Source organism: Ceratotherium simum, chromosome 26, assembly GCF_057802395.1.
Source record: "Ceratotherium simum simum isolate JZ-2026a chromosome 26, ASM5780239v1, whole genome shotgun sequence".
NCBI lineage: Eukaryota > Metazoa > Chordata > Mammalia > Perissodactyla > Rhinocerotidae > Ceratotherium > Ceratotherium simum.
Window position 1 is genome coordinate 44,094,677 of NC_141925.1, and position 13,012 is coordinate 44,107,688.

Sequence of the window (13,012 nt, forward strand, 5' to 3'; positions counted from 1 at the left end):
ACCATAGTGGAAGCAACACTATTGCAGTTATCCAGGGCCGAGAGCAAGGTGCTTTAGAACAGGGTGGTGGCAGTGGAGATAAGAAGTGGTTGAATTCTGGGGATATTCTGAACATAGAGCCAGTAGGCTTTACTGTTTGTCGTTGTTTGATTATTGTGCTTATCTCATCATTGTTATTGGAGAGTTCATAAAATCTATGTAATTGGATAGGTTAGCATTTGAAAATGTTTTTAATTTTATAGCTGCTAAAGAGTCACTTAATGAACATCAATTATTGTAAAAATGAGTTTTAGAAGATTTATGACCTGGATCCTTGGGTGAAAAATGCCATCCATTTAATTTGAAATGTTTAAGGTAATTAATGGCTCTAACTCTGAGTAATTTCAAAAGAGATACAGTGCCTGATTTGTTTTGATTTTTTTTTTGTTTTCTTTTGAATAGGTGTCAGATTTTATGATCAAACATTACCATTTATGTTGAAAAAAAGTGTCAGAATTTGTTTTCATGTTGTATTAATGCATTCACAAATGAGAATGCAGAAATAAATTTTAGCTCTGAAGTTTGTCTCATCTATAGGCATATTTGTAAATATCTTGCAAAAAAGAAAACAAGGTTTTTTCCTAAATACAAATTTTGAGTTAGGGACTGTTGCTGCCTGTTTTTGAGGTGTGGGGGGGCTTGTGTTAGTACTGGTAGCGTAACTATTGTGTGTTCCTGAACACCAGCTTTTGCGTATGAAAATATTTTGAAATTCATTTTATAAGCTTTAAGTTTTGATGATGTAAACATTTCTATTTTGGGCTTGAATTTGAAGCATCGTGAAATATGTATCTTTTTACACAAAAGTGGTTGTTATTACAATGTTGAAACACCATGATAATTAGAAAACAATGCTCCCTGCTGGACCCCAATGGACCCTGCTGGATAAATAGAAAACAATTGGAGGTGAGCTCCTGGAGCTTTATTGGATATTTTCTGCGATGAAGAAATAAATAACTTTGATCCTTTGTGAAAAGGATTTTGAGGTCAAGAGTAACATTTTCTCATACTTCCTCAAAAACGTTTTCTCATACTTTCTCAAAACCAATAGTTTTTTGCTGCAGAGGGGCAACAAAAATGGAAGGTGTGTTATAAGTTCATACTCTATATGATTTAATTCCATGTTTTGTATTTACTTAAGACACCTAAAGATGAGTTAATATGTGAAATGGGTTAGTCTTTTAATAGAATGTGTGGTGTGATATTTTATTATTACAAATAATTAAATTTCATCTATATTTGTTCACATTTAATAGATTGAACTTCGTTATTTCACTGGAGAGAAATGTGATACCACTTTTTAATATTTGACAATCTTTGTTAAATCGTTTCTTTTAAACTACTCCTAGATTTACCTTTTTTCTTTTTGCTGTTTATGATTGATGAGGTTACTTTCATAAAAAACATTTATACTATTCTTTTTGTTCGAAAATAAGTTAAACTGATTGAAGGAGTGAGGTCTTGACATTAAAGAAAAGCTCTCTCAGCCTTTCCCCTTGGCCTCAATTTCAGACAGTTTAGATTGTAATTGAGATGAATACGATAAATTTCTGCGATTCTTCATTACCATCCTACAGCTACATTTGCATTTTCATTTTATAATCTTTCAGTTTTTATGTAATTCAGTTAATGATCAGTTTAAATGATATGTAGAAATATTTAGGCTACATTAGTTAGCCTATAGGGAAAATACTTTTGTTTTAAATGTCATTGCTTAATGTTTGTAATGAAATATTAAGCATCTAAAATACTTTTGATAATATTCATAGGTGAAATGAGTATATTTCACTTCACCCTTTGAGAACTAGCATAAAAATACTTTTAGGCTTCAAAAAATATGTTTGGAAGTTGGAAAAGAGGGTTTTTTTCCCCAGTGTGTTTTCAGAATTAAAAGCCAGACATGTCAATGATATGTAATATGTTTTCCAAAATGTATCTACTTAGCTTTGAATCTAATTACTTAATAATCTCTTTTGACCATTTTTAATCCTGGTAGTAGTTTAATAATTATAAGTCCAGATGACATAGTCAAGTTTCATTTTACTAGTAGTTTGTCATTTTTAAATTTTCTCCCATAGATTTTTTTTTTTCTGGATTTGAACATGGGTTTCTACAGTGGCATTCAACACATGAAAGTTTTTATAGTGTCATAAGTTGTTTGTATGATAATGTTTTCCTGATATAGCATCTTCTAAAGTAGCATTTTTGTGTTTCCCAGCACATAAATGAGTCCTAGTATGACTTTATCAGGTATTGGTGACATTGGTACCTTTTTCTTGTATTGGTTAGAATAATCATGATAATAATAATCATAGATAATCACCTAAATGATTTCAGTACCAGAATATCTGTTGGCATTATAGGTAGAACCCAGAGTCAGGGAAGCAGGGCAACAGTGTCTGATTGTGTTCTCTGATGCTGTGATAGGAATGAGATACACTGGTCCTCCCTCTGCGGGGCCGTGTTCCCAGACCCCCAGTGGATGCCTGAAACTACGAATAGTGCCTAACCCTTTATAGACTATGTTTTTGCCTAAATTACATACCTATGATAAAGTTTAATTTATAAATTAGACACAGTAAGAGATTAACAACTAGTGGTAAAATAGAACAATTATAACAATAGACTGTAATAAGTACATTTTAGCAATCTCAGCATACAGTTTTTTTCTTTCCTTATTAAGTCGAGAACTTCCACCTTTTCACTTAAAGGAAGCACTTTGTGGCTTCTCTTTGGCATATCCGAATTGCCAGCATCAGTACTCATGTGCTTTGGGGCCATCATTAAGTAAAAGAAGGGTGACTTGAACACAAGCACCACAGTACCTTGACAGTTGATCTGATAACTGAGAGGGCTACTAAGTGACTAACGGATGGGGAACGTATACAGCGTGGATATGCTGGACAAAGGGATGAGTCACGTCCAGAGCAGGACAGTTTGCAATTTATGGTTATGAATTGTTTATTTCTGGAATTTTCCATTTAATATTTTCAGGATTGACCACAGGTAAGCAAAACCGTGGATAAGGGAGAACTACCGCAGAAGTATTTTAGACTTCAGTCAGGTTTCCCTTGATTAGCATGTGAAGTATATAGAAGTTATCCATTGCTGTCTCAGGCAACATTGCGTATTAGGCTGAATCTGGATTTCTTCTTATGTGTTTGAGAATTAACCTGTTAGTTTTGTGGAGAGTTATACCTATAATCTAATCTCAGCTGTGCTGTCTAGTGATGTGACATGGTTAAGTCACATAACATTCTCTGAGCCTGTTTCTTTAGCAATAAAACGAGAATGAAAATTATACTGATCTAAAAGGGTAACTTATGTATTTGAAAGGTTATCTTTTTATTGTTGCTGTGATCTTTAACATAGTAATTATTTTCTTCTGTATCTCATATTTGTTTTTAAGTATAGATTTCTTAAAATGGTATTTTCAGTAACTTAACGGATGGTATTTGAGCAGAAATCTTAGTAGTGTCCCACTTGACATTTCCAGGGACTAGAAGGTAACACTGATTGCTTTTCTTATTTGATCCAAATGCCTTTAATCCTAGCATTAGATATACTGAAATATCACAGCAGAGTTGAGTTGCAGACATATCCAAGAAGAAATTAGCACGAACTCTTACTATAAATGTCTTGAGTAGTCTGTATTCTGTGTGTAAATATCTGATTGCTCATTTCTTCATAGGTTTTGTATTGACTGAATCAACATTGTCTGTTTCATAAATAATGTAGCCCTATTTCTTTAGTGCTGTAAGATCTGTGTTTAAGAGTGTTTGACATACAGTTATCCAACCTCCCTTGTTTATGTATGCTTGAGTTTTGTATAAGCTCAAATATTTATTTTTCCATTCAAGCTGTTTTTCCCCCTTATATATGTTTGTATAGTTGTAAGTAGCTGTCTCCATTAAAACGTTTTTCTTGAAAGAATTAAAATGGGCTATAATTCTAGGCAGGTGAGAGGGGTTATGAGAGGAGAAGGGAAAATTTGTAATGACAATTCAAATGAAGCAAACTAAAAAAATGAAGCAAGAAAAAAGAAAATGAGGAATAGTCACTTGGCACATCCCAAAAGGACAGGAAAACTGCAAATGTAACTGGGAAAAATATGCTGAAAATGACAGTACAGAAATAATGACTGATATACCAAACAGATTTAAAGCCCCCACATCTTTTGAATGTTGAGAATTGAACAGGCGGTGGCTGTAACTCACATAGACTGTTCCTCCAGTGATGACAGTTTTCTTTTTCAAGATGATGATTATTCTCCACCTACCAAGAGGCCAAAGAGCAGTGAGCCACCTCAGCCGCCAGTCACGGAACCTGCCAATGCTGGAAAACGGAAAGTGAGGGAGTTCAACTTTGGTGAGTTCTCCATTAAATACAGGCCTGTTTTCTTTATTTTCTTCTGAACTCTTTGTGTTACTGATAACATTTATAGCGTTCTTTGGTGCAATGCTTTAATCTGTATTACTGCCGTATGATCTGAGGAAAACCATGGGCAGTTTGAAGTGACCTTACAGACATTGTGTAAACATAGTTTGGGTTTACCAAAGCATAAGCCATTGTATCGTCTGACGTTAACTGCAGTTAGTAGACTTTACATCTGTGTTAATGACACAGTAATTATTTTCCTTAGCTTTGTTTTGTTTTTGAGGAATACTGGCCCTGAGCTCACATCTGTTGCCAATCTTCCTCTTTTTCTTTCTTTCTTTTTTTCCTTTTTTCTCCCCAAAACCCCAGTACGTAGTTGTATATCCTAGTTGTGGGTCCTTCTAGTTCTTCTATATGGGATGCCGCCTCAGCATGGCTTGATGAGCAGTGAGTAGGTCCGTGCCCAGGATCTGCACCAGCAAACCCTGTGCCGCTGAAGCAGAGTGCGCGAATTTAACCACTGTGCCACCGGGCCGGCCCCTTTTCTTAGCTTTAAAACCTTTTTTGTTTAAGAAATATTTCACATCTTGATTTTTCTTGCTCTGTGTGACTGCCAGCAGCAAATGTACCCAAAACCCAATGGATGATGTATCTGTTTGAAGGGACTAAATAAATATTAGTGGCCAATTGTGTTTGTGATCCATATATTGAATAGAACATATAGCTTATATACATTTTTTAAATGCATTTTAGTATTTTAACTTGTTATAGTCACAATTACTGGATATAAATTGAATTTATACATACAGTAAGTTTACATATATTTATATTTTTTAGCGCTCTATTCTAAGTTGCAAAAGACTTTCTATATAAAGTCTCATTTCCACATAACTTAGACATGTTTTGGAAGGTTTCCTGAATAACCTCGGAGATCTCCCTCTTTTTTGCCTCCATTCTGTAGTGTGTAAATGGAGTGGTCTTTTCTGCCTTTCAGAAATTATTAGGCTGACAAGAGGTACTCAGTATGAAGTGTTTCAGAAATAACCTTTAAAACATCCCCTATAATCTCTGATTGAACCAGTTCTTTTTTTTTTTTTTTTTTGTGAGGAAGATAAGCCCTGAGCTAGCATCCATGCTAATCCTCCTCTTTTTGCTGAGGAAGACCGGCTCTAAGCTAACATCTATTGCCAATCCTCCTACTTTTTTTCCCCAAAGCCCCAGTAGATAGTTGTATGTCATAGTTGCACATCCTTCTAGTTGCTGTATGTGGGATGCAGCCTCAGCATGGGAAGCGGTGCATCGGTGCACGCCTGGGATCCGAACCCTGGGCTACCAGCAGCGGAGTGCGCACACTCAACCACTAAGCCACAGGGCTGGCCCCGAACCAATTCTAAGAACCACGAAAAAGGAAGAAGTTCTTAGGAAAACAGTCAAATTATATAGATGGAGATGGATTATTAAAAATCAGGATGTACTGCGTAGAACATAAGTCCTTAGATGTCGGGTCATTTTAAGAACATATTAGTGCTCCCAAACAGGGATTTATTATTGAGATTTAACTTTCTCTCAATATTCAGAGAAATGGAATGCTCGAATTACTGATCTACGTAAACAAGTTGAAGAATTGTTTGAAAGAAAATATGGTAAGTCTAAATTCAGAAATTCTTGTAATATTTTGTTCATAAGCTTTTTAACAATGGAGTTACTGTTCGTCTAATGTGAGGAAGTCCAGTTCTGCTGGTGACTTGGGCCTTACTTCTGTATCTGTCCCTCAAAAGGTCGTGGATAGGGTCTGTCCAAATATTAGAAACTTTGTTTCTAGATTACTACAAAGCTTAGAAAAAGTTTTCTTTCTTTAATTATCAATTAGCTTTTCTTTTAAACTTACAGCGTGCATATTTGGGAGTTTATTTATGTATTTGTTGCAAAGTCCTGGATCTTGGAGATTTAGTTGAAGATTATTTTCTTAATAGTCTTTCTTAATCTGCTGTGTTAAATCAAGTATTCATCTAGATGCCCTTATTTTCTCTACTCTGATCTTAATCTGTAACTGAGTTTAAGCTAAATCTCAAATTCTATTTCCCTTTTGTTTTGCTATTCTATGCTATAGCCACCATTATATAGTGATCAAAGAAACAAGCAGTTTGTTATTATCTGATGGTATTTATCAAATGCTCATCTAAAAATAGCAACAGTCATTTAAAATTATCATCTGTTGTGCTATTTTTTATTTGGAGGATTCGTTCTTTTATAATTGACTGTCAAGCTGTAAAAGTGTATAATACACTGAATTTTAACTTGAAAATCTAATTTTATAGTGCTATCCTGCATCATTGAATTTCCGTAAGTGAAATTTTTAAATGATAAACCATATTGGCATTTTTTACTTTAATAAACTTGAAATGAACATTTCTCTATTTATCGTGGATGATAACCTACCCCTCAATGAAGATATTTAATAATGAATTCAATAACTTTTCTTTAATATTTTCAGTTATTTCCTCTTAGTATTTTCTCCAATTTTTACTAGTCCAAGCTTTTTGCCTGTGCTTTTAATTGGTCCATTTCCAAGCAAAAATTGATAACATATCCTACATGGAGGCACTGTAACATGGTGATGAGATTACAGGCTTTGGGGAGAGCATGCCTGGCCGGGTCTCTCAGTCCTCTCTGAGCCCTGGCGTCCTGTTTTAAAATGGTCACAAGAGCTGCTAGAGGATTTGATGAGACAGATGAGATGGTGTGGGGCAAGTGCTCACCGGAAGGCCTGCACATAAATACATGCTATAAAATGCTGTTTATAGTTTTGTTATTATATATTTAATTTAGTACTATTTTGAGTACTCTTTCTCATAAAGAGGAGCAAAAGATTATGTTTTTGCCTTTGTTGTGATGGTGATTTAGTTGATTACTTTGCATATAAGGAAATAATGTTTACTAACCATTGTGAAATTATAATAACAATATTCACATTTTATAATTTCAAAACAACCTTAATGGTAATTGCCTTAGGGGGAATATATTTTATTTTTATTGCGGTAACATTGGTTTATAACATTGTATAAATTTCTGGTGTACATCATTATACTTCTATTTCTGCATAGATTACATCATGTTCACCACCCAAATACTAATTACAATCCATCACCACACACATGTGCCTAATCCTCCCTTTCGCCCTCCTCCTTCCCCGCTTCCCCTCTGGTAACCAGCAATCCAATCTCTGTCTCTATGTGGTTGTTGTTGTTATTATCTACTACTTAATGAGTGAGATCATACGGTATTTGACCTTCTCCCTCTGACTTATTTCACTTAGCATAATACCCTCAAAGTCCATCCATGTTGTCACAAATGGCTGGGTTTCATCATTTCTTATGGCTGAGTAGTATTCCATTGTGTATTGACCACATCTTCTTTATCCATTCGTCCCTTGATGGGCCCTTAGGTTGCTGTTGTGAATAACGCTGCAATGAACACAGGGGTGCATGTATCTATGCATATATGTTTTCACGTTCTTTGGCTAAATACCCAGCAGTGGAATAGCTGGATCGTATGGTAGTTCTATCCTTAATTTTTTGAGGAATCTCCATACTGTTTTCCATAGTGGCTGCACCAGTTTGCACTCCCACCAGCAGTGTGTGAGAGTTCCCTTCTCTCCACATCCTCTCCAACACTTGTTGTTTCCTGTCTTGTTAATTACAGCCATTCTGACAGGAGTGAGGTGATAGCTCATTGTAGTTTTGATTTGCATTTCCCTGATAGTTAACAATGTTGAACATCTTTTCATGTGCCTGTCGGCCATCTGTATATCTTCTTTGGAGAAACGTCTGTTCAGGTCTCTTGCCCATTTTTTAATTGGATTGTTTGTTTTTTTGTTGTTGAGATTTATGAGTTCTTTATATATTTTGAAGATTAACCCCTTATCAGATATATGGTTTGCAAATATCTTCTCCCATTTGTTAGGTTGTCTTTTAGTTGTGTTGATGGTTTCCTTTGCTGTGCAGAAGATTTTTAGTTTGGTGTAGTCCCATTTGTTTATTTTTTCTGTTGTTTCCCTTCCCGATCAGACATGGTACCTGAAAATATGTTGCTAAGACTGATGTCAAAGAGTGTACTTCTATGTTTTCTTCTAGATATTTCATGATTTCAGGTCTTACATTCAAGTCTTTAATCCATTTGGTGTTAATTTTTGTGTATGGTGTAAGATAATGGTCTACTTTCATTCTCTTGCATGTGGCTGTCCAGTTTTCCCAACACCATTTGTTAAAGAGACTTTCCTTTCTCCATTGTATGTTCTTGGCTCCTTTGTCGAAGATTAGCTGTCCATAGATGTGTGGGTATATTTCTGGGCTGTTGATTCTATTCCATTGATCTGTGTGTCTGGTTTTGTGCCAATACCATGCTGTTTTGGTTACTATAGCTGTGTAGTATATTTTGAAATCAGGAAGTGTGATACCTCCAGCTTTGTTCTTTTTTCTCAAGATTCCTTTCGCTATTCGGGGTCTTTTGTTGTTCCATGTAAATTTTAGGATTCTTTGTTCTGTTTCTATGAAAAATGTTCTTGGAACTTTGATAGGGATTGTACTGAATCTATAGATTGCTTTAGGAAATATGGACATCTTAACTATGTTAATTCTTCCAATCCAAGAGCATGGAATATCTTTCCATTTCTTTGTGTCGTCTTTTATTTATTTATTTATTTATTTAGTTAGTTAGTTAGTTAGTGAGGAAGATCAGCCCTGAGCTAACATCCATGCTAATCCTCCTCTTTTTGCTGAGGAAGACTGGCTCTGAGCTAACATCTATTGCCAATCTTCCTCCTTTTTTTTTTCCCCCCAAAGCCCCAGTAGTTAGTTGTATGTCATAGTTGCACATCTTTCTAGTTGCTGTATGTGGGACACGGCCTCAGCATGGCCGGAGAAGTGGTGCGTCAGTGCACGCCCAGGATCCGAACCCGGGCCGCCAGTAGCAGAGCGCATGCACTTAACTGCTAAGCCACAGGGCCGGCCCTCCTCTTTCATTCTGATTTTACTTATTTGAGCCTTCTCTCTTTTTTTCTTGGTGAGTCTGGCTAAAGGTTTGTCAGTTTTGTTTATCTTTTCAAAGAACCAGCTCTTGGTTTCATTAATTTTTATTATTGTTTTTTTTTTCTTTTAGTCTCTAATTCGTTTATTTCTGCTCTGATTTTTATTATTTCCCTCCTTCTACTGATTTGGGGCTTTGTTTATTCTTTTTCCAGTCCCTTTAGATGTACTGTTCGATTGTTTATTTGAGATTTTTCTCGTTGGTTGCGATAGGCCTGCATTGCTATCACCTTCCCTCTTAGAACCGCTTTTGCTGTGTCCCATAAATTCTGGCATGTCGTATTTTCGTTTGTCTCCAGGTATTTTTTTGATTTCTTCTTTGATTTCTTTGTTCACCAAGTCGTTGTTCAGTAGCATTTTGTTTAATCTCCACATATTTGTGGCTTTTCTGATTTCCCTCCTATAGTCGATTTCTGGTTTCATATCATTGTTGTCAAAAAGGTGTTTGGTATTATTTCAGTCTTTTTGAATTTATTGAGACTTGTCTTGTGGCCTAATATATGATCAATCCTGGAGAATGTTTCATGTGCATTTGAAAAGAATGTGTCATCTTCGGTTTTTGGATGGAATGTTCTGTATATATCTACTAGGTCCATCTGTTCTAGTGTGTCATTTAAGGCCAGCGTTTCCTCATTGATCTTTTGTTTGGATGATCTATCCCTTGGTGTAAGTGGAGTGTTGAAGTCCCCTACTATGATTGTGTTACTGTCTTATTTCTCCTTTTATGTCTGTTAATAATTGCTTTATATATTTAGGTGCTCCTATGTTGGGTGCATAGATATTTACAAGTGTTATATCCTCTTGTTGGATTGTTCCCTTGATCATTATGTAGTGCCCTTCTTTGTCTCGTGTTACAGTTTTTGTTTTAAAGTCTATTTTGTCTGATATGAGTATTGCTACCCCAGGTTTCTTTTCATTGCCATTTGTGTGGAGTATCTTTTTCCATCCCTTCACTTTCAGTTTATGTCTTTAGGTCTGAAGTGTTTCTCTTGTATGCAGCAGATATATGGGTCTTGTGTTTTTATCCAATCAGCCACCCTATGCCTTTTAATTGGAGCATTTAGTCCATTGACATTAAAGTAGCTATTGATAAGTATGTACTTACTGCCATTTTTTTGCTTTTTTCCTGGGTGTTTTTGTAGTTCTTCTCTGTTCCTTTTTTCTTTTCTTGCTCTCTTCCCTTGTGGTTTGATGGCTTTCTTTAGTATTATGTTTGGGTTCCTTTCTTTTAGTTTTTTGTTTATTTATTATAGGTTTCTGGTTTATGATTACCATGAGGTTCATATATTAACCTTTGGATTGCTTCTCGGCATCCGTGAAGTGTTGTGGCCTGTGAAGGTGGCATTTTTTCTCTCCGGAAGGGAATTTCTGCCTCTTCCACCTCAGGACTGTCGTTTGTTGCAGGGGTTCCTCTTATCCAGTTTTTAATTCTCTCTCAGGGGTAATTTTTCCAAGAGTAGTTGTAAGTCTGCTGTGTCCGTGGGAGGAGGTGAATTCAGAGTCCGCCTACGCTGCCATTTTGACTTCTCTTCTCTTGATGTTAAATTTAAATCTAACTCAATATTAATGTGTATTATGGTACACTTGAAACTTTAGTACAAATATGAATATTTAGCAAATAGACTTTTAGGTAAAATACCCTCAGTTAAAGTGGATCTGTTCTGATGGACGATTCTTGAAGCAGGAGGGGACGAGGGGAGCCCAAGTAGTCATTTGTGCTTTGGGACCTTTTCGGCAGTTTCAGTAGCACCTCTTCTGTTCTTGCAGCTCAGTAGAAGGCATTTTAGGTAACTGCACTATGTTAATTAAATGACATACAGACTTTTGAGAGAGTAGTGGTATGTGTCTGCTATGCAGTCGTAGAAATTTGGCATTGCTTTACTTAGTATCAAAAGGTTTAACTTTGAAATTATAAATGCTAACTATAAAAGTGCCTGTGTTGTAGATGAACTTAACTCATTTTTTGTGTGTGTATGTGAGGAAAACTAGCCCTGAGCTAAGGTCTGTTGCCAATCCTCCTCTTTTTGCTGAGGAAGACTGGCCCTGGGCTAACATCCATGCCCATCTTCCTCTACTTTATATGGGATGCCGCCACAGCATGGCCTGACAAGCGGTGTGTTGGTCCACGCCCAGGATCCCAACCCGCGAAACCCAGGCTGCTGAAGCTGAGCACGTGCACTTAACCACTACGCCACTGGGCCAGCCCCAACTGATGCTTTTTAAAACCTTTTCATTATGAAAATTTCCAGACAAAAAAATAAGGAATACAAAGACCTTTTCTAAGTATCCACCACCCAAGCTCAACAACCTTTAACATTTTATAGTATTTTCTTTCTTGTCCTCTCCTGTCCCATCTCTCTCTCTCTCTTTTTTTTTTTTTTTTGCTGAGTCAGATTTGCCCTAAGCTAATATCTGTTACCAACCTTCCTCTTTTTTTGTATGTGAGCTGCTGCCACAGTATGTCCACTGATGAGTGGTGTAGGTCCGCATCTGGGAGCTAAACCTAGGCCCCTGAAGCAGAGCGCCGAGCTTAACCACGTGGCCACTGGGCCTGGCCCTGTCCCATATCTGTTTGTTGCAAGACTGTTTTAAAACTCTGATGTCCCAGACATCATGTCATTTCACTTCTCAGAAGTTGGTATTTCAAAATGGGGAGCTGGGTGAGCGGAAGACATTGTCTTAATCTCAGTTCCATTATCTTGCTAAAAGCATTATATTTAATACCCAGTGATATTGAAATGTCCCCTATTGTTTAGAAAAACTGACCCTTTGTAGTTTAATAAAATCATTACAGTCTGCTCATTATATTTGATTCTTAAGACTCCCCATGTTTTCAACTTTTTGTAGCTGTTGCATTTTACTCGAGCAAAGAAATCTAAGCAGAATTTTCACAGTTCAGAAAAATCTTGTTATTTTATTAAAAAATTCTTTTTACACTAATGTTTACTTTTTCAAAATGCTGCTTCTCTTCCATTATATACTGTGTGTATTAGCTGATACTAACTGTTTTCTTTTGGATTCATATGTGGTTCAGATTTCAAGAGAAAGTCTGGCTGTGTCTACATTACCTCAAAATAATACATTTTTTCATTACAGATTTGGTGAAATGGAATACTGGCATCTTTGGTGTGTTTTTGTTGTTGTTCTTTTTTGCTATTTTTCTTCTGATTCAATTATAGTAAACCGAAGTAAAGTTATAAAAGTTTACAGAGCAATACATATTCAATTATTATTATTATTTTCTAAAAATTGTGCTTAATTCTGGTCATTTAATGATTTTTCTTTTCTCTTTTTATCCTTCAAGCTCAAGCTATAAAAGCCAAAGGTCCCGTGACGATCCCATACCCTCTTTTCCAGTCACATGTTGAAGATCTTTATGTAGAAGGACTTCCAGAAGGAATTCCTTTTAGAAGGCCATCTACTTATGGAATTCCTCGCCTTGAGAGGATATTACTTGCAAAGGAAAGGATTCGTTTTGTGATTAAGAAGTAAGACTCTTGGACTCTTGTCTT

The 13,012-nt window shown here is 36.0% G+C and overlaps 1 protein-coding gene across 9 annotated transcripts in view; it reads left to right on the forward strand.

The window, feature by feature from the left end:
* The window catches only part of GTF2I (general transcription factor IIi), a 123,434-nt gene that overhangs the window by 61,238 nt on the left and 49,184 nt on the right, over positions 1-13,012 (forward strand). For all 9 annotated transcript variants that reach the window (XM_087417779.1, XM_004442101.3, XM_087417781.1 and 6 more), the window contains 3 exons: positions 4,297-4,407; positions 5,994-6,059; positions 12,805-12,988. In XM_087417779.1, coding sequence (XP_087273905.1) covers positions 4,297-4,407; positions 5,994-6,059; positions 12,805-12,988 — 361 coding nt within the window. The remainder of the gene's footprint in view (positions 1-4,296; positions 4,408-5,993; positions 6,060-12,804; positions 12,989-13,012) is intronic.